Consider the following 20,970-nt stretch of genomic DNA (forward strand, 5'->3'; position numbering starts at 1 on the left):
TTTTCTTTTCAGTTAAAACAGTATCACTGATGACAAGTGAATTACAAACCATTCTGAGTTTTTTAGTATCCATTTCCAATACATTTTCTGTTTCAGTTATTTAGCTTGCTTAAAGACAGGAGACAATCTAGATGTGCATCGATCTGTTTGAGCTTGGGACAACAAACAGAGACAATTTTCTAGACAAACGATCTGATCTATTAATAATTATTTCCTCCAACAATGCTGACATTGGATATTTGAGTCGGCCCACCTCCTTCTGAAGTTAAACTCTGTTCAGGTATCATCATGTTTGAAATCTAACGGGAGAAATAAAGCTCAGAATGAAATACAAGAGCTACATATTCCTCTCTTGTGCGTTTATATCAGCAAAAACAAACCACTGGAGATTGAATTCATTTTAGAAGATCGTACAAAAGTGATAAAATACGTAGAAAGTGCTGCTTCCTCAGCATTAGAGCTCGGAGTTAGTCTGTCTGTAGGTTTTAAACAGACAAAACCAAACTATGCTTGTCTTGAACAGTTATAGATCATCCCAAGACAAAGCTCTTCACTATTTGCAAGTGAAGCTGCAGTGAAGCATAACTTGCTGAGAGCATAATGTACATTATTATAATCAAAACATAAATATCTTGCCCTAAGTCTAATAATTTTACACTTCTAAAGAAATCACACTCTTTCTAGATGAGCAACTTACCCTTAAGGTAACATAAAAAGTTGAATGCATCCTCGAGAATCATCCTTATAGTGACAGATACAAACAGGTCCAAAACTATCTCCGAAACTATCACATTTCATTGCTTCTGATCATAAATTAACTCATGCACACAACCTATCCTGTTTCATCTGGACAGTCTCCCTTCACCACAGACATGGAAATGCCACATCATATTTACACAGATGAGTCTGAAGATAGTTCCAATATCAAACGAGATATCTGACATTAATTGTACTGCGGTGTAGTTATTTACGCTTTAATCACTTTTTAAACTTGTCTTTAATGTTCATGTGATACTGAGCCACTATTGTCACAGCATGAAATCATTTTTTTCTCTTCATATTGTGAATGCAAACATCAAGCTACCTTACTACCTTATGTGCTGAGTATCCATCATCAGCAACATCTTCATAAACTCCTGAAATCCCCAGAGACCATTCCAGCAGGCACAGTAAATAAACATTCACCTTAAAATGCATTAAAGCACCATTGGAGTTGATGATGTATGTATTAAGGACCATAAACGTATGTAATAATTAACAAACCTTCAAGTACCTAACACTTCTACTTGGCGTGCTCTAAAAATATAAGACAATTAATCCAAAACCTTCGGGTAGCATTATTCACAAGAATTTCAGGGAAGTTTTTTAAAAAAATAAGCAGGGTTACCTTGCCATAGTAAGAAATGGCTTCTTTATATTTGTCTATGATGTCTTCGGGACTCAGGCAATTCTTGGCACGTCCTATCTCAGCGCTGGTGTCCGCGTTGATACCGTTCGAAGTCAGCGCACCTGGAACAGAACAGGGGACGAAATGAGCAGAAGGTCTTTCAGCAAATACTAAATATCTAAGAAGAAAACGCGCATACATCGTAGGTTTGAGCAGAGTATATGCAAAGAATACTCGCCCTACCTAGGAAACACTAGTTCTGTTTTGCTATGCTGTTTAAAAGAGTACAAATGAAAAATGGATTCAATCATAAACCAGCCAACGGGGAATAATCTTTCACTTAGTAAAAAACAAATGTGTCTGTAACCTTTTATACGTATCTGAATATTTAGACTATAAGTAAAAAAAGTGTTAAAATCAGATTACGGCCACATTCGAATATGCAGTTTTAACCTCTGAATTATTATTTGTTCTACTCAAAAAATATATTTCTAAAGCACACCTAACAAAAATATGTGCAAATTTTTAATAAACTAATTATTGGAACAGTGACCTTCTCCTCCAGTCATTTAAAACAAATACTTCTCTTCCTGATATCTGATCACAAAAAACAAAGTGTTACAGTATAACAAAGGCCACCAAATCTGAACCTTTTGTATTTAAAATAAAATAAAATTAGATGAGGCTCAGACAAAACAGTAAGAAATTGCTTTTCTTACACAAGAAAGAAGGTGAGAGACAGAAAGAGCCTTTACATACAGAAGGGACAAAAATCTGAAATAGAAGCCAAGGAAATCTGAGGTATTACAAAGAGCAGGAAAATTTTCTTTCTAGAATTTAGTTTTAATTGCAGAGTTAGCATAATAAGATTGAAAACATTTATGGAAGTTTTGGCAGGGTTCTATACCTTTAATCTGTAGGATTATACGGTAATTTATTTCTCCAAGAGGTTTCTCTACTAAGATGGCAAAGAAATCTTTGTGTTTCAGAGCTGGACCCAACTCTCAATAGACAGTTAAAAACTACTGTGAAAGATACTTTCTACTCCCTCTGTATAGTCAGAAATATTTTACATGCTCAAATGCTAAAGCAACTTTTTAATATGTTTATGAGCCTTAAATGGTAGCAAGCACATCTGTAAATTAACCTCTTAGGGTTTTTAAGAAAGTTTAGTGCAAAATTTTTGTTAGTGACGATTGCAAGAGCACCACAACACTACAAGACTGTGTGGAACAATTTGGGTTCATCAGTTAAAAAAATTTAAAACCCTCACTATTCAGGAGAAGAAACGATCTCGATTCGAATTTACAGGGATATAATCATGAAACTACATAATTTGTTTTGTGCCAGTCAGTCTCTTTGCTTCCACAAAATTTAATCGCCAAAAACTGAAGCATCAGGAATCAGAACAGGTTTTGGCACGTGGCAGTAACTATCTATACAAATGCAAAACATATGCAAGTAATAAAGGAAAAAACTTTGGAAACATGCATGAAAATATGGTACCTGGATCAATGAGAACTTCTTGTGCCCCTAAAAGGAGGAACAAAAATGATTTTTTTTCAGCTTTAAATACAGCCAACAAAATAAGCTCTTACAATGTTTTATAACTAACATCAGGCTTGATCAAAATTATAAGATATATTAGGATCATCACTGCTATTTTGAAGGACTACCAATTATAATTCAAGTAGTCACCATAAGTTAAATCTCATTTTGTGAAAAAATAAATGTAAAAATCCCATAAACTTGCAATTTATTCTAGGACACATCGAGAACTGGAGAATTTTGAGTGTATAATTTAAAGCCATATCCTTTTTCTCCTTTTTCTTTACTGTTGTTTAAGCTCACGGGTTTCCATCCCAATAGACTTATTATATTTTAATATCAGGTCCTACAGTACTTAAATCTCCTTGTGGGAGCTCGTTTAATCTACACAATACCCTCAAATAACATTTTCAAGTAGCTGTATCCCTTTCAATTGTCATTAATTTCACTCCATTAAATTTTCTGAATAATTGAGTCATACCAGCCCAACAAGCCGGACTATTCACATAAAACAGTCACCAAGAGTCCTGCGCAGTTGGATTATCAGATACGTAACCTTGTTGCCCTAAACTTTGATTAAACATGGCAATAAAATAGTGATGATCAAGGGTTAATCAGTCAAAAAAAACCTGCTTTATGAGCAAGACGGGACCTCCCTTCAGTTGATTCGCTCTGACTCCAGACTAGTAAAGCAGAGATTTAGAGCGAGATCAGAAAGATACTCCAGCACTTCACTCAGGTGTCCTAAGTCTCCTCGGGGAAAGAGGCAAGTCAGGCAACAGAATTAAAAGTTTAGCACGTCAAACGAGTAAAATACAATAGAGAAACGCAAAGCAGGTGGTAAGCTAAACATAAAGCAATCTAAGCTCAGCTTATTCAACATACAGGTCATGGAGCCAACAGATCATGGCCAAGTTCCTGGCCCACAAGAACTACACAACACAAAAGCTGCTTTTACGTTGAAGGTTGCAAAAATGAATCATAGAATCATAGACTCGTAGAATGTCCTGAGTTGGAAGGGACCCACGAGGATCATCGAGTCCAACTCCTGTCCCTGCACAGGACAACCCCACAGTTCATATCACGTGTACTGAAAAAAAACCTTTAAGACTGTCCCCTTAAGCTTGTGCTCTACACTATACAAAGAGAGATGACATTAATGCTTCTCTTTCCACAAATGTTTCTATATAAAGCAGACACCACAACATTTTTTGAGCAGCTGGGTCCTGTCCTATACCCTAAAAATGCCAAATGGTGGAAGTTGCAAGACATTCAAGAGAAAGACGCTTCTCTTGATCAGGGCACAAAGTCAGTACAAAGAAAGCCCATCCTGGCAAGGCTGACGTACAGGCACAAGAAGAAGTGCAATTCCAGGCATGTCGGGAAGCAATAAAGGTAATTATGACATCTATATGCCTCAAAAGTGGGCACGGATCGAATGCCAGCTCAAAGTATGGCATTTCTTCATTTGTGCATAATTTGGAAACCCCTTTTATTTCTAGACTTATGCTACTGAAAGAGATAATACACTGGAATTTGTTCCCCAGATTAAATACTATCCTCACAAAATTAATTATAGCAAAGCAGATTACAAACAAAGGTGCAGTTTGTAAGGATTTCAAATGAAAGACATTGCAGAGTCAAAAAAAAGTTATTGAAAAGAAACCTTCAGAAAAGCTTGTAGGAAAAAGACATCACAACAATAGCTGTTTGTCTAAACAGTTCAGATCTCAAAACACTGAGAGAATGTCACTAGAGTTAGGGAACAATATCTAACGGACCATCAAGTAACATTTTCACCTGGAAAGGATGACGAAAAACCCTGTAATTAGGTTTTCTTCACACAAAAGTGCTTCGAAAAATCTTGTCACGTGAAACTAGAACATTTTTAAAATATAACAATGCTAACAAGCTTGCAAACAGGACTTTGAATTATAAGACAACTTTATAGAGAAGCAGCAATAATATACCAAAAAGGTATTTTATTCAATTATTCTGATAGTTGTGACTTGTTTGTTACATTCTTTAGCAACAAGGAGTACCCATTACCAACAGACTGCAACATCTACTCCTAAATATTCATTGAAAAGTGGACAAAGGTCAATAACTGTGTGAATGATACTGTAACAGCCAACACAAAATGCACTTATCAGTCATGGAACCAAATGCACAGATTTTAACGACTAGGTATTATATGAAAAAATCAGTATTCTGTCCCAAAATAAGGTAACTTTACTATTGCAGTTATCTGGTGTCAACATACACATTTTGTAATGTAGTACAAAGCAAGTGTTTACTAGATTGTGATTTACAGATTAATAAAGATGGGGGCTTGCTTCTTTTTAGATGAAGGAATTCATTTTGATTCCATTACACACAAGAGTACTTACACAAGCACTTAAACCCAGCTCACGTTCGCTTCAGCACTGCTTAAGAACCTGGGTATATACATAAAAACAGCTGTGCTCGGTTAGACAAAAGGCCCATCTAGCTAATAATAATCAACATATTTTTCTTTCAGGATGCTAGTCGGCCTCTCCTGCAAGCCACTGACATTTCCAGGAGCCTTACAACCACGTGGCAAGTGTTTAGTTCTGAGATGAAAGGCTTATCCCACAAACACGAAGGAGCACAAAGGAGCAGTGACAGGCAGCTGAACCCCAATAACCTGACGGAGATAACGAAGCTGTCTGGGGGTGAAACCCATCACGACCAGTTAATGTGAGCAGCCCTCCAGACCACCTTATAGACGGACTGGGACATGGGACTCACTATAGGATGCAGGGAAAGAACATGTTGGGATTGGACAAGATTTCTTATAACATGTGTAGGGGATGAATCAAAGACAATAAAGAATAATTCCCTTCATTTGCTTTTCCATCTGCTCGATGTCCTCTAGTTCTGCCAAAAGCAGCACTGATCCTCACCCATCCTCTTCCACAACATTCAATATATTATAGAGCTCTCTCCTATTTCTCCTCAGCCATCTCTTTTGCAGAACTTTGGAGTTCTAGGCTGCTCAGTTACCCTTTGTACAGAAACCATGTCAAAATCATCTTTGTTGCCCATCTGCAACCTCCTTCCAGTAGAAAAATGGGAGATAGGAACATGAACAACCTTTTGAGGTGGGAAACTGAAACAGCATGCAATATTCTGGATGCAGGTGAGTCATGGACTTACTAATACTTCCTATTTTTTTCCCCTCTGTTACTCTCCTAATAATTCCTCAAATACTTTAAGTAGGCCATTTCTCCAAGAATGTTTACCATACTGATGTCAATACAATAATTGTTTTAACTAATAAGCAATCTGAGAGTTCAGAAAAAGTATACTAAATCTTAAAAGTTAGTTATCCGAATTTATTTATTAAATGTTGACTTTAGAATAGCAACAGACCTCTGAATAAATGTACCTAACTTATTCTTCTCAATATGTGCAGCTCTGCCACATACGTACTTTATGAAAACTGTCTGCATCGCCTCCAGCGAAATTCAAACTAACACAGACACTATTAACAATCAAACAAAGAGATCAAAATCTTTGCAACTCTATGACAAGCACACATGTCGACATTCATACAAAAGCAGCAGTGTCGCTCATGTAAAAATATTAAAAAGAAATACAGTTCTTTCCTCTCACCTGCCCCCCTCCAGTTTATCCTGTCATGGGTATAATTTCAGAGTTAGGAAGCAGGGGGGGAATTTTCAGGTGTTCAGTGGTGGTAAACAGAATAAAAAGCAAATCCCGTCCTTACCTGGTCTGTGCCTGTTGCCTGCCTCAGCAGAAAGAGAACCTCCTTGTGCCCGGCGAGATCCAACTTTACCTCCAGTACCACCAGGATAATGATAAATGACTGATGCTGAGCATAACCCCTCGAGAGCAGCTGGGAAGTAAAAAAAAAAAGCCAAGAGATTAGTAGAGATACTTGCAAGAGAAGTGAAGTATCATGTAGTAAAGTCTACTTACACAAAGTCTGCCTCAAATTGGAGACGTGGTGACAAAGGTCATGGAAAAACCTGAGATATTCGATATCCTTTTATCTCTGCTTTTATTGGTCAGGTTTACGCTTAGACCTCCCAGGTCCCCAAAACTACAAGCAGAGTCCGTAGGAGTGTGCACCTGGCACAGCAGAGGAAAACAAGCGTACAAAGCACTTAATCCAACTGGACACAAATCTATAAAACCAGCATCCATGGATGCCAAGAGAGCCGGCCAATGTGAGGCCACTCACTCATCCCCTCCAACAGTTCATGCCAGCTGGGGAAGGTTTTTAGTGACTGGACAAAGCAAAACATCACAAGAGGGAAGTACCAGGGATCTACAGGCAGGTCAACCTCAATTCCCTGGCAAGGCTGTAACGAAATCTTTCTGGAAGCCATTTCCAAGCATGTGAAGGACAAGAAGGTGACTGGGTACAGCAAACATTGATTTATCGAGGGTTAATCAGTCCTTGGCAACCTCACCGCCTCCTATGATAGGATGATTAGCTCAGTGGACGAAAGAACAGCGGTGGATGTTGGATCTTTTGACTTTCGCAAGACCTTTGGACAGGGTCTCCAATAGCATGCTTACAGCCAAATTTATAAGGTTTAGACAGCTGGCCTATAAAGTAGGTGGAAAATAGGATGGATTGTGATTGGTAGTGCGAAGTCCAAATAGTTGCCAGTTACTAGTGGTGTCCCCCAGGGATGAATACCAAGGACAATGTTCTATTGTCTTCATTAACAGCATGGATGATTGCATAGAGCAATCAGAAAATTCCTGGGTGACACCAAATTGAGGGGAACAGCAGGGCAGGCATTAAATGCAAGAAGAACTTGCCAGGCTGGAGATCTGGGCCACCAAGAGCCTCATGGAGTTCAAGAAGGGCTCACGCATCTCCAATGGGATAACCCTATGATGACTTGGGGGATCGGACTAGATAATCTTTCGAGATCCCTTCCAATCCCTAACATTCTGTGATTCTGTGATTCTGTGACTGGTCAGAAAGCAGCTTTGCAAACAAGGACCTGGGGGCAGTTAGTAGTAGGCCCTCACAACAAAGGTGATAACTGCATACTGGGCTGTGAAAGCCACAGTGTAACCAGCAGGTCAAGGGAAGGGATTATTCCCTTCTGTTCTGCATCTGAGAGACCACATCTAGAGCGAAGCGAACAGCTTTGGGCTCCCCAGTGCTAGAAAAACATTAACATCCCAAAGCAAGTCCAGTGGATGGTCATCAAAATCGTCAGGGGGTTGGAGGCCGTGATGTATGAGAAGCAGAGAGAACTGGGTTTGTTCGGCATTAAAGAACAAGAGAGGAGATCTTCTTGCTGTCTTTAAACACCCCGTGGGAAGGTAAAGAAGAGATGGAATCAGATGCTTCTCAGAGGTGCAGTGATTGATGAGGGTCAACATAGGTTGACACAGGATATTCTGCGTTAATGTAGGAACAATTTACGTTTTATTACTGGGTTTTTTCAAACTACAAGCAGTAAAACATTAGCACAGGTTGCTCAGAGATTAAAGAACTTCCATCCTTAAATATACCTAAAACTCAACAGGACGGGTCCCTGAGTAACCTGATTTAAGCGGATGTGACATGAGCAGGAGATCAGACTTGAAGACCTCTAGAGGTCATTTCCAATCCAAATTATTCTGAGTGTATACATATAATTTTGTATTCCAGCCTCAAAATATTTGTTTTGCTCTGCAGATGTAGAAAAGTTCTCCTTCCTTGTTTGAAGAGTCCTGAGCCATTTAACCTTTTGAAAGAGTAGAAGGAAAGAAGTGGAAAGTCAGAAGGTGTTATGGTTTTCATAATATGTAACATAGAGAGCCATTAGGAAGCTAAATGGATTTCCAAGTAGAATGAGAAAGCTAAAAGCAGAACTGGAAATGGCAATTTTCCTAAAGGGGTATGAAACCAAGAAGCAGAAATTGTTCTCAAAGATGACTTGCAGATCAAATAAATAGAAAAAAAACAGGATGGGAAAAAGGAAAAGGACAGGAGGAAGAGTCAGGGAAAAAGTGAAGTCTGGGAACTCATGTCAAAGGAAGGTATTTATGCTCATGGAAGTTAAACATTTGTGCCTTTGACAGATGTAAAGGCAAAAATCTTTTGCTAACAGTCTCTAGTAGATATCTGCAAGAAAGACTTTTACAACATCCATAAAATACACTGAAAAAATAAACACCATCCAGAGAAATAGTTAGAAGTCACACACAGTATTTTTTTAAGTACATGCTTCACTACAATAATACATTTTATGTTGCATGTTTTCTTAAACACATTTCTTCCTCGTGTCTTATTACCTTATTTTTATTTTGACTTAATTCTTAGCCACACCTGATATTCAGATTTTGGTCACCAAAATCATTTTCACAATACAGAAGAAAAGTTATTGAAGATATTTTGATTTACTTGGTTTTAGGAACTAATTATTTGATGATCATCAATTAATTTGATATCATCAATTAATCCTACCTCCAAGCCACAGAAAGTCATTCACAGACCGCAGAAGTTCCACTGCCATGTGATAATGCACCAAGGAATCTTGTAACATCCCAGCTTGTAAACACAGGTCACCAACATGTTTCCGCATCCGGCCTTGACAACGCTTCTTATAGTGTCTGCAAAATAAAAGGTACAATTTAGCTATTTACAGGAAATGCGTAATTGAGATAATAAACACCTAAAGTCAATTTTCTTTCCTCCTTAATAGGAGAACAAAATCAATTTACTCTCCCTGAGCTAACATTCAGCATTAATTCTAACCAGCACAAAATGCAAAAGAACCAACAATTTGAGGATATATGGTAAAAAAGCAACACATCACGTATTTTGGCTACATAGCACTTACACAGATAAGACTTACAAAGTTAAAAGACTGCACTGCAGAGCACTTCAACAGCGTTGTCACAGATGGAATAAAACAGAATCATAGAATCACCCACGTTGGAAGGGATCTCGAAAGATCATCTGGGTCCAACCTTTCATGAGAAAGGGAGCCTAGATGAGATTATCAGACACCCTGTCCAGTTGTATCTTAAAAACCTCCAAAGCAAGGTTCTTGTTGTCCTTAAGGAGTTTTTGGCTGCCTTTCCATAGCTGGTGTGCTTCTTTGGGGCTTTTAAGCACACCCAAATGCTTCCCGTGGAATCCGTCGCATCCCTCAGCATATTGAAGTTGGCTCTTCCAAAATCCAGGGTCTTTGTCCTGCTACTGGTCTTCAGTCTGCTCAGCAGGATCCTGAACTCCACAACGTCATTGTCACTATATTCAAGGCTACCATCGATGGTGATGTTGTCAAACAAGTCTTCTTGGTTGGTGAGCAGTAAATCTAACACTGTGCTGCTCCTCGTCGCAGGCCCAGAATCATTTTGGTTGGAAGAGACCCTTAAGATCAATGATCCAACCATAACCTGACTCCACCACGAGCCCATGTCCCTAAGAACCACGTCTCCACGTCTTTTAAACCCCTCCAGGGGTGGTGACTCCACCACTTCCCTGGGCAGCCTGTTCCAATGCCTGACAACCCTTTCCATGAAGAAACCTATAGCAGGATGCAGTTCTCAATGCATCCCAGGAACATGATGGATGACTTGTGCACTGCCATGTTGCTTTCCCAACAAATGTCCACGTAGAAGTCACCTGTGAGAAGCAGGTTCTGCTGGCCTGAGACTTCCTCGAGCAGCTGGTGTAAGGTTTTGTCAGCCTTGTCATCCTGACCAGGAGGCTGGTAACAGATATCTGACATAACATGACCCTTGGTGACGATCCCTCTGGTCTTGATTGTCAGGGTTTAACCCCAGCTGGCAATTAAGCACCACACAGGCACCAGTAGGATGGGGTCCCACACTATCCAATACGGCCTCATTAACCACCACCACCCTTCCCATCATTCGACAGACAGGTATCATTCCCTTAGTCTATGGACCACCCTTGTAAAATGTTCACAAAATATCCAGAAACATCCACAAAACGTGCACTGAGTTCATTTAGTCCACGACTTTGGGCTCCATCTCTTCTGGTGGTCACTCAGGACAGGAGAGGTGCTGTGCTGCATGGAGTTATTGGCTACCAAAGCCAACTCAGGTCGGGTCACTGCTGCACTTGTGCAGCTTCCCGTAAGGTTTGTCCTCCGTTGGTTCAGGTGGTTCCTGCTATAGTAATTCCTATAAGATGCAACTCGCATCGTGGGCTACAACGATTTAAAGGCATATTCATTACAGTCTCCATCCCGGTCCCTTTTTGGGTCAGGTTATAGGGTTTAACATTGCAGGGAACTCCTCCCCTTGCCCATGCTCTGGCTTGGACTTCTCCAGAGCCTGCAGTCCCTTAGGGGTGTAACACTCAAGTGGAGTCGCTGTCTCTTAGGAGGACACCTGCTGTGGCACAGACTTATCTACAGTCGCTTTGAGGTACAACTGCTCCAGTATGGTCTTCTCCATGGGCCACATGGAGAAGTAAACCTGCTCCAACATGGCCTTACCCATGGCTGCAGTCCCTCCAGGGATGTACCCGCTCTCTCATGGGATTATAGAATCATAGAATGTCGTGAGTTGGAAGCGACCCACAAGGATCATCGAGTCCAACTCCTGTCCCTGCACAGGACAACCCCACAGGTCACACCGTGTGTCTGAGGACGTTGTCCAGTCTCTTCTTGAACACTATCAGGCTTGGGGCCGTGACACCTCCCTGGGGAGCCTGTTCCAGTGCTCCAGCTCCCTCTGGGTGAAGAACCTTTTCCTTATGTCCAACCTAAACCTCCCCTGGCATATCTTCCTGACATTCCCTCGGGTTCTGTCATTGGTTGCCAGAAAGTATCCATGAGAGTTATCCACAAGAGTTATCCACGGCCACGCTTTGAGGTGCTCCAGCATGACCCCACGCACAGCCACTGCCGCTTCAAGGCATACCTGCTGCAGAATGGACTTATCCACAGTCAACGTAAGATGTCCTTTAGTGACGATCCATCTTATCTTCATACAAAGACATTCAATAGAACTTTGATTGTCTCCATAGCTCACCTCCATACATTCACATTTCTCTATCCCCTCTTCTTCCCTTCCCATCATTCTGAAAGAGCTCGTAGTCATGCACTGTGCTCTTCCAGTCACGTGAATATTCCCACCACGTTTCTGTGGTTCTTAGGACATCATAACTCTCAGACTGGGCAAGCAGTTCCAGTTCCTCTGTTTTGTTGCCCAGACTCCATGTGTTCTCAGATGTGCACTCGAGGTGGCTGGACTTGGGGTTGTTGCCTTTGGAGAGGGTTGGGGAGCATTCCTAATGACTCCCATAGGTGCACTCGCCTACCCCGTTGCTTATGAATATGCAGGTGTTTGGACACTTCCCCTGCAAGTTCGTTAGTTTAAAGCGCAATTCATTAACTCAGCCAATCTGCTAGCGAAGATTCTCCTGTCTTTTCTAGGCAGGTGGATCCTACCTCTTCCCAATAAGCTGTACTCATCAAAAATCTACCAGGGATCATTAAAACCAAAGCCTTGGTTACAACCGAGCACTTTTGAATCTAACAGCTTCAAAAAACAAAGGAACAAAACCACACCCAGGGTAACATCCATTCTCCAGCTGCTGAACTCTCATATCCCAGAGCAAGACTTGAATATAAGAGGAAATATCATGATTATGGAATGAAAAGGGGTTTAAGGTCGTGGGGTCTTTTCCCAGCAAAGAACCCTAAAGATGAATTAAAGTGCAACTGAAATAATCTCTCATAACACATCTGAACAGACTGTCTTCGTGAGTACATAAAGTGGGGGGAAAAAAAGTAAAAGGGGGACAGAACATATGAAGTACAAGGGTAGGAATAAGCAAATAAGCATATTAATTTATTTCCTTTTGATTTTAAGGCAGAAAGGGTAGGAGAAATGGTAATAAAAACAATTACATGGTAGTGGTTTGTTTGCTTTTGAGGTTCTTGGTTTGGGTTGGGATTTTTTTTCTTAATCCAAAGAGAAGCATCAAGTCCCAAGGATAACCATGGCATTCAGCCATCAAATAATGTCTTATTCCCTGTAGTTGGTTCGAAAAGAGAACAGCTCATCAAGAAGATGAAGATAAAAGTAACTGATTTATATGGATGGAGGACAGAAAATGAAAAAGATTTATGGAAGCACATCCAATGTCCTTATAAAAATCAAATACAAAAGCAATCAGAACCAGTGTCATCATTTACAAGACAAATTGGGAATTATAAAAGGAGACAAGAAGCATAACTCCTATTGCTCCTTTCCATCTAAAAATGTACAAATAACTCCTGTATAAATGTTCCCACTTTTCTGATCTATCACATCATATTCACAATCGATGTGAAGATGACAGCATTAAATGAAGCCAAATACAAGACAACTGTTGTGCTTTCAGACATGTCAAGAAATTGCAATATTTCTTTTCTTTTTCAACAACCATGTACTTTACAGATCTTTGTAAGCAAAAAATGCAAGAAAATTCAAAGTGAAAACTAAAACTGCTCTGCACAAACTATGGAAGGGCACCAAATCCTGCCACAATTTCAGTGTGAGCTTTGGGTTATAGAGAAATATCTCAGTCAAAAAGTTACTTTCTAATCTTGAATCAGAACTGTATAAATTGTTTACAAGTCAGGTTTTACTAATCTCTGCATTCAAGAATGAAATTAAGATTGTGTTACATTGCTTTTAACTTTTTTTTTACATAGAATACATAGCAGAATTAGAGAATCATCGTTCCTGCTGCCTCACGAGCTGCTCTCCTGACCAACACCTCATTTTGCTGCAGATTTATGCATATGGCAATATATGCAAAGTTTGAATGCATTTATTCACTTAGCCATCAATAAACAAAACTCTTCCCTTTTAGAAACTTTCCTGATTTATGAACAGACAAATAATTTATTCCTAGTGCTGAAGAAATTTACTATTAATTGTTCAAAGACTGAATTCATTCCACCTAATTTTAAAATCTGCAATGTGGTGCCAAGACTGGATCTACCTCCTACAGTCCCTGCAAGTCTTCACCACCCTCCTGGAAAACATTTTCTTACTATTATAGAGTGAGTTTGCCCCTTACAAATGTATAAACTGTGTCGCAATTTAGCACTCACAATTAAGTACAATGAATTCAGGTTTTCTTTTTTCTTCTCTCATTACTGCAAGACAAAAGGCGAAGCTTTCATTGAAACAAAGCCCACTCTCCACAGACAGCAAAACTTGATTTACTTCATGTTTGGGAAGCCTGTTTTGAAAAAAACACCCTAGTATCTACAATATCAGGTTGTTGAAAGCATATCTAAGTGACTGACGTTTTTTTCAATGCATACTGGGGTGCAAATTTAATGGAAAAAAGTCATACATGCATATATATATACATCTCAACATAAGATTATTCATTTTAATATCCAGATAGTTTTGCTTCACAACTTTAACTGAAGGATCTGACCACAAAGCTGAAAGTGAGAATCTCATAGATACCTTATTTCAAATTTTTTATTAAAATACTGTTTAATTATTTTGTCTCTCTACTGCATAATCCACATCTATTTGATGACAGGGAGTCTGTGTTAGTTGCTCTTTTTTCTAGGATAAGATGACAACCTTCTTCTAGATCAGCTCCTTCTAGTACTCTACTGCTAAGAGCTGTTTTTATTTAATTTTCCTCTAGGAGATCATTTAAGACATTAAGTTTCAAAGACACACCCAACTCTCACCCAAAAACACACCACAAACCCCTTCAACTCCTTGGTCAACTCCTCTTCAGAAGGTCCTCAACAAATACAGTTGACTACAAAACTAGTTTAAAATCTTACTCTCTAAAGTTAATTGTGTTTGTCTGGTACCTAACACACTCTTGATCTTCTCTTCAGAATAATAACCACAATCATTACCATCAATGACCACCACTACTCCTTCAAACTGAAGGGCAATAAACCTGTTCCAGAAATCAAAAAGCACTTCTTGACCCCATTTCCATTTCTGCCTCATTTGCTATATACGATACACACTTTACCACTTCATCCCCAACTCTTTTCTAGGATCCCAGGATAATTTTATGGAAAATTCAGAGTAACGATATTATATTTCAAGACAGAATTTATGTTCACTACAAACCATCCAGCAACAGGTTGGAAGGAATTTCTGGATCCCCAAAACTTCCAAGTGGCTAAATTTAAAAACGAGAAACATGCAAAATGAATTTGCAAAAGTATTCATGCAAAGTGCTTAAAAAAATGCCCATCAAATTCCACTAATTCCAATTAGCATGCAGAACTACAGGTATCACCAATCATAACATTACCCAGGCTTAAAAGACACAGCTACGGCATTTGATCGATTGCCAGAACTTTTGAATTTGGAAACCAAACACAGGCAGCAACAGCTTCATGGCTTCGCGGTTCAAAAAATAAAGCAAATTCCAGAGGCCAGCAGCCGCCTAAGCAAATTATGTGTGTCCTACAAAAAAATTCAGCCTTGCTCCCAAATATAATTGCCAAATGCGCCAAAGGGGGTCAACCACAGTAGTAGGGCTCCAGGCAGCAATTATTTTTGTGTAGTGAAAAAGAAATACAAAAGCAACACTAAAATATGCAATGAAGGCGGAGTGGAGATGCAGTACATGGAAGAAAGCTAACTATTTTTTAAAATATGCAATGGCAGCCTACCTTTTTAGACCCAACAACAAACTCACAGGGCAGTATGAGAGAAGAAGAAGAAATAAAAAAAAAAAAAAGGAACAAAAAACAAAAATTAGAAAGACAGAGAACAGAAAGAAAATTAACAGCCACATACATATACTGAGATATCATAAACTTTGATAAATCAGTTAACAAATCCCATCTACAAGAGACACATCTATAAATAGTGCCCTAATTTCTCATCACTCAATAGTATCACATGGACGCCTTACCAGTATTTAAAAACACAGAACCTAAGACACAAACTGATATAAACAACAGCAAAATGAGCTTATCCAAGTAGATTTAACACCATACATGAGTAAGTTTATTTTTTTAGCAGAAAATAAAACTATAATAGAAAAAATAACTGGGATTCTGGCAAGTACTCTTAAGTTTGTAGGACCTTTGTGTCACCATCAGAACGTGCATTTCCATTCTTTTCAGTCAGTCCCCCGACCTTTACAAACAACTACCAAGTGCAACTGATTTCAGAAACAGTTTCAATTGTCCTCAGCTGCCCTGTGACCACAGAAATATTTTAACTAATTTGCAGATGGAGAAACAGGAAGAGAAAAATTAACAGATTTGCCAAGATCACCTATTGGCACCACCCTCTAGAAATTAAACCAAGGGCACACTCCCAGTCCTACAACTTTTAATTAATGGGATAAACTTTCTTCAAAACATCTTAGGACTTAAGCTCACTGTTTTTCATACAGCAAGTTTTCTACCAGCCAAAAAAATTCTTCTCCACAGACCATATAGTGGTTTTGTGTATATTGTCATCCCCGTACGAGCTCTGGGAATGTCGTCTCTTCTGCTCCTTAGACAAGCAACTTGCAAAAGACAAAGACCAGCTCCACTTTTTCCGAGAATTATCTTATTTGAAATGCAGCACAATAATCCGCCTTCCTAATTTACGAGCTTTGCATCTCAAAAGAAGCCAATCATATTGCAATTATTATGCAACCAAATTAAAGCTAGTCTTACTAACTGAGCAAGAGAGATCAATTCTATCTGTCTAGTCCTAACCATAACATCAGTATTAAATATAATATTTTACAATAAATTGCTTGGAGAAAAGTCTCTCTTGAGATACAAAAAAAGTTAAGTAGTTTTAATTAGTCTTCAAACCATGTGATCATAATTACTATGTCCTGTGTAACTTCTTAACGTATTTACACTGAATCTATCTACCCAGTTCATCAGCTCAAGGTTACAGCTCCACTCCACATTTAATGAGACCTTTGCTACACACTGTGAAATTTAACTCTAATTTTAGAAGTTACAGGAAAAGTTGTGTTTATTTAGCCTAAGCAGACACCTGTAACTACAGCAGTAAAGACACAAGCTCGCTGTTACAAAGAGTTTCTCTTCTCTTCCATCTACTTAATATAGAATATTTGTGCCTTTTAACCAGTTGATTGCACACTGACAGGAGGTCAGGATAAATTATACACACACAAAAAAAAAGGGATGGATGGTATATATATAAAAAAGGGGTCATTCTTTGCTTTTAGCCCTTTAGAAATTTCCACCTATACTACAAAAAAGCTGTGTCATTTGCCTCAATATCTCAACAACACCATCTTTTTTTTTTATTTCATTCTTTAAACTCATGAGGCTCACAGGCTAAAAACCAACAAAGCAGCAGAAGTTATTCTACCAGATGTTCTCATATGCCCTCCATGCATTCAGACAACCTTCACCCCTCCCCAAACAGAATTATACAACACCACGTTTTGCAAAAACAGAAACCGGACTCCATTGAAGAAGGTCCTTCCTAGTTTTGTGTCGCCTCGTTATGACTAAATGCAATGGTTTCCCCTTCATTTGGGAATCTGCCACTGTACATGAGAACACGCTACAATAAAAACCTTTTCTTGCAACCGAAGAAATAAAATGCAGTATATTACCTGTTTCACATCTAAAGACTTAGGCTTGAAAGCGTAGGTTAGTTTATATATACATATGAAAATATTTCTAACTCAATCAAGGACAACTCCTCTCCTGATGTTTACTTGGGATTATATAAATTTCTCCCTTCTGTTACAAAACTCAAAAAAAAACGCCAAAACCCTCCAGGCATTTAGAGTATTTTCTTACTTATCCACACAAAACACTAAACTGAATATCAAGACCTTTTAATTCAGCTTGCTTATGCTATTCATATATAAATCCTAAGTTTTAAAACAATCAGAAGTACTAACTGCACAGCAAAATAAAGCTGAAAAACTTTCTTACTGTTGAACTGAAAGAGGAAAGATTAGAATATCTAACACCTTTTCTTTAAGCAGTTAAGTACAACAAATATTCAAGCATTTAAAGTATGATCATTGATCTAGACTTACTGAAAAAATATTTGGTATTTGGACCACCCAGCAAGGTTGCACGTATATGAACCAGCAATTAATTCTGTATAAACCCGCATGTTTACAGAACCAGGGTCACACACCTTTCATTTCACAAAGAATTCAAGCATCACATTAAATCTGTTTCAACTCTTCAGCAAAACGGCATAAAATATCTCCTTGGATACATGTGGACAAACATACTGCCTGTTATTTGAGCTCCAAACCCATTTAGAACTTCACAGAAAACACTTAGCCATTAGCTACAACACAGCCACTGCTCATCAATAAGTAATTTATGTCAGGAACTCACTCCTAAGTGAAATTTGGAAGCATGCTCTTTAGAAGACAAAATGGAACAGAATAATTCTGAGATTCTTGGCCAAAACTCGCAGTTTTCTTAGCTAATTGGAACAGGAAAGTCGCTGCTCACCAGGAACAGGGGAGAAAGGTTCTGCTTGTCCTTCAAGCAACCAGAGATCATTTAATGGAGGGCGTCAAACTAATTAGAAACTTAGAATACTTTCTTCCAGTGTATCGCATTCTTATAGAGAGATTCTAAGGCTAAGACTAATTATGCAGAGCTAATTAACGTGATCGGAAAGCTTCACAAACCTGCCTGGATACCTCTGAGCTTTCACACACAACAACCACCGCTGGCATCCCTAGGAGTATAAGACAGATGTGAAAAATGCTCTTCCCAAGCATACTATGTATTTTGACAGGGCTTCCACACCTCTGTCTTTTCCAAACCAAAAGGAAGATGGTTCCTTCCACCCTTTGGATTTGGCCGCAAAGAGCAGAGCCAAACAGATTGGAAAGATGGGGAGGGGGGAAACACACTATAACATACACAAAACCAAAGAGAACGGTTGTGAGAAGAATGGTAACAAAATAAGACAGGCCAAGAATATCAAATAAATAAAAATGAAACATGAGGAAACATGCTGGACTTAGTCACCAAAATAAATGGTCACTGTTTCATAGGATGAAAAAGTAGACAGAGGCTTAAGGGAAGATAAACACAATAGGTAGGATTAGTCAAATAGTACTCAACATAAAATAATTTTTAATCGATGATAACTGAATTTCTTTATTAATACCGCAAGTCTATAAAAACATTTGAAGCTTTCCAGCGAAAAACCTCTTTATAGCAGAATCTGTCAAACCTTTCCTATGACTCCCTCCTCCCATTTGATTAGCTTCATAAATTAAATATATATATAAACTCAAAACATTAAGTATGATCAGGCTACAACTTAAACTCTCTTAAATTACAGCTCGACCTTTGTAGTAACAAAGTACACTTTGTCCTTCCTAATACACTTATTCTAAAGACAAGCAATTGCCACATAGATTTTTTTCAAGACCTGCAAGCTGACAAAAATAGCTCCTTACCTACTGTCAGTGTCCAGACCTACAAAATCCTTCTTCTCAAAGGGAACACAGAGCAGCGGGATCTTGTCTCCAGACTTATCAGTGGCTCTGTCAAGCCGCTTAGACTCCAACACTATGAAGAGGGATTCAATAAAATCTTCTATTCTCTTCTCCACGGTTTCACATTCATCGTAACTGGGATAAAATGCCACATCAGTGCGGGGCTGCTCCGCGATCTCTCCTTGAAGCCCAAAGACAAATAACCGGGAATCGTAGAGAGTAGAACCATACATTTCCTTCTGCAGGTGGAATTTTTCAAAAGTCTGCGGCCAGTCCTTCGCGGAAGAACAGTCCGTGATAGTTATCAGCCCCACAACTTTGCGGTGTGTCTGAAAATCCCCCCATTCGTTGTTCTCCGGGGGATAATGGTGCCTATAGCGGATATACAGCACACGCTGAGAGTCGCGCACATTAACTTGACTCACTGCTGAAATTCGTTTGTAGATCCTGAAGAAGCTCTCTTCGGGTACAATGCCGATCGGCTGAACCACGACCAGGAGAGTCTGATGGTCCTCAGCACACTGCATGTAGTCAGGAACGCTCATTTTGTATCAAGTGCAGGCTAGCAGAAGAAAGAAGTATATTATTTTTTAACATTGAGAAACATACACATGGCTGCTGAATCAAACCAGGACTTTGACGCTAAACACTTCTCCACCCTGTGCTACAAAAGCCAAACGAACCCATGGGGCAGCAGAGCCTCTACCATGGCCAGAGACTAAACTCCTGTCAAAGCACCATCTCAGAGGAACCGGCCTTTGCAACTTGGGCTCTCCAGTCTGTCTCCACAACACGCCTTGGGGAAATATGGAAAATTGTACGAGGCGAGATGTAAACCCACACCCAACCAGAATGACCAGACTTTACGCAGCTCTCAGTGCTCACACATGGCCAGGCAGAGGAAAATCAGGTCCAGAGTTCTTATTTTTGAGAAAAGGTGGTCATCAGTTTCTCAAAATACGTGCCCAAATCATGGGGGAAAAAAAAAACAAAAAACACACCAAACAAACAAAAAACAAACAAACAAAACCAAAAAAAACAACAAAAAGCAACAAAAAACCAAACAAAAAACCCCACCACAGTAAATGTTTTCTGCTTTTATATGTAAATATTTATAATTCATTCTCCCCTGAGGTATCTGAAATTGATCACTGAGCTGCTCCTGTGTCTTAAATGAATCACAGAATCATTTTGGTTGGATGAGACCATTAAGACGATCAAGTCCAACCATAACCTGACTCTGGCACTAAACCATGTCCCTAAGAGCCTCACCTACATGTCTTACAAACCTCTTCAGGGATGGTGACTCCACCACTTCCTTGGGCAGCCTGTTCCAGTGCGTCACAGCCCTTTCTGTAACTACATTTTTCCTAATATCCAATCTAAACCTCCCCTGGCACAATTTGAGGCCATTTCTTCCCATCCTGTCACTTGTTACCTGGGAGCAGAGACCAACCCCCTCCATGCTCCAAGCTCCTTTCAGGCAGCTCAGAGATCAGAAGGTCTCCCCTCAGCTCCTGTTCTCCAGCTGAACCCCCAGCTCCCTCAGCCGCTCCCATCACACTTGTGCTCCAGCCCCTTCCCCAGCTCC

The 20,970-nt window shown here is 39.4% G+C and overlaps 1 protein-coding gene across 6 annotated transcripts in view; it reads right to left on the reverse strand.

Annotated features, from left to right (window-relative positions):
- TRAPPC9 (trafficking protein particle complex subunit 9) overlaps positions 1-20,970 on the reverse strand; it is a 486,097-nt gene that overhangs the window by 463,842 nt on the left and 1,285 nt on the right. For 2 of the 6 annotated variants that reach the window (XM_065629222.1, XM_065629227.1), the window contains exons 1-7: positions 20,669-20,727; positions 19,341-19,941; positions 15,577-15,597; positions 9,402-9,547; positions 6,690-6,818; positions 2,894-2,920; positions 1,388-1,509 (exon numbers count right to left, since the gene is read on the reverse strand). In XM_065629222.1, coding sequence (XP_065485294.1) covers positions 1,388-1,509; positions 2,894-2,920; positions 6,690-6,818; positions 9,402-9,547; positions 15,577-15,597; positions 19,341-19,924 — 1,029 coding nt within the window. In that variant the 5' untranslated portion in view covers positions 19,925-19,941; positions 20,669-20,727. Of the gene's footprint in view, positions 1-1,387; positions 1,510-2,893; positions 2,921-6,689; positions 6,819-9,401; positions 9,548-15,576; positions 15,598-19,340; positions 19,942-20,668; positions 20,728-20,970 lie in introns of those variants that run through there. The other 4 variants (XM_065629223.1, XM_065629224.1, XM_065629225.1 and 1 more) reach the window with 4 other exon arrangements.

The sequence above is a fragment of the Caloenas nicobarica genome, chromosome 2 (assembly GCF_036013445.1).
Source record: "Caloenas nicobarica isolate bCalNic1 chromosome 2, bCalNic1.hap1, whole genome shotgun sequence".
Classification (NCBI taxonomy): Eukaryota; Metazoa; Chordata; class Aves; order Columbiformes; family Columbidae; genus Caloenas; species Caloenas nicobarica.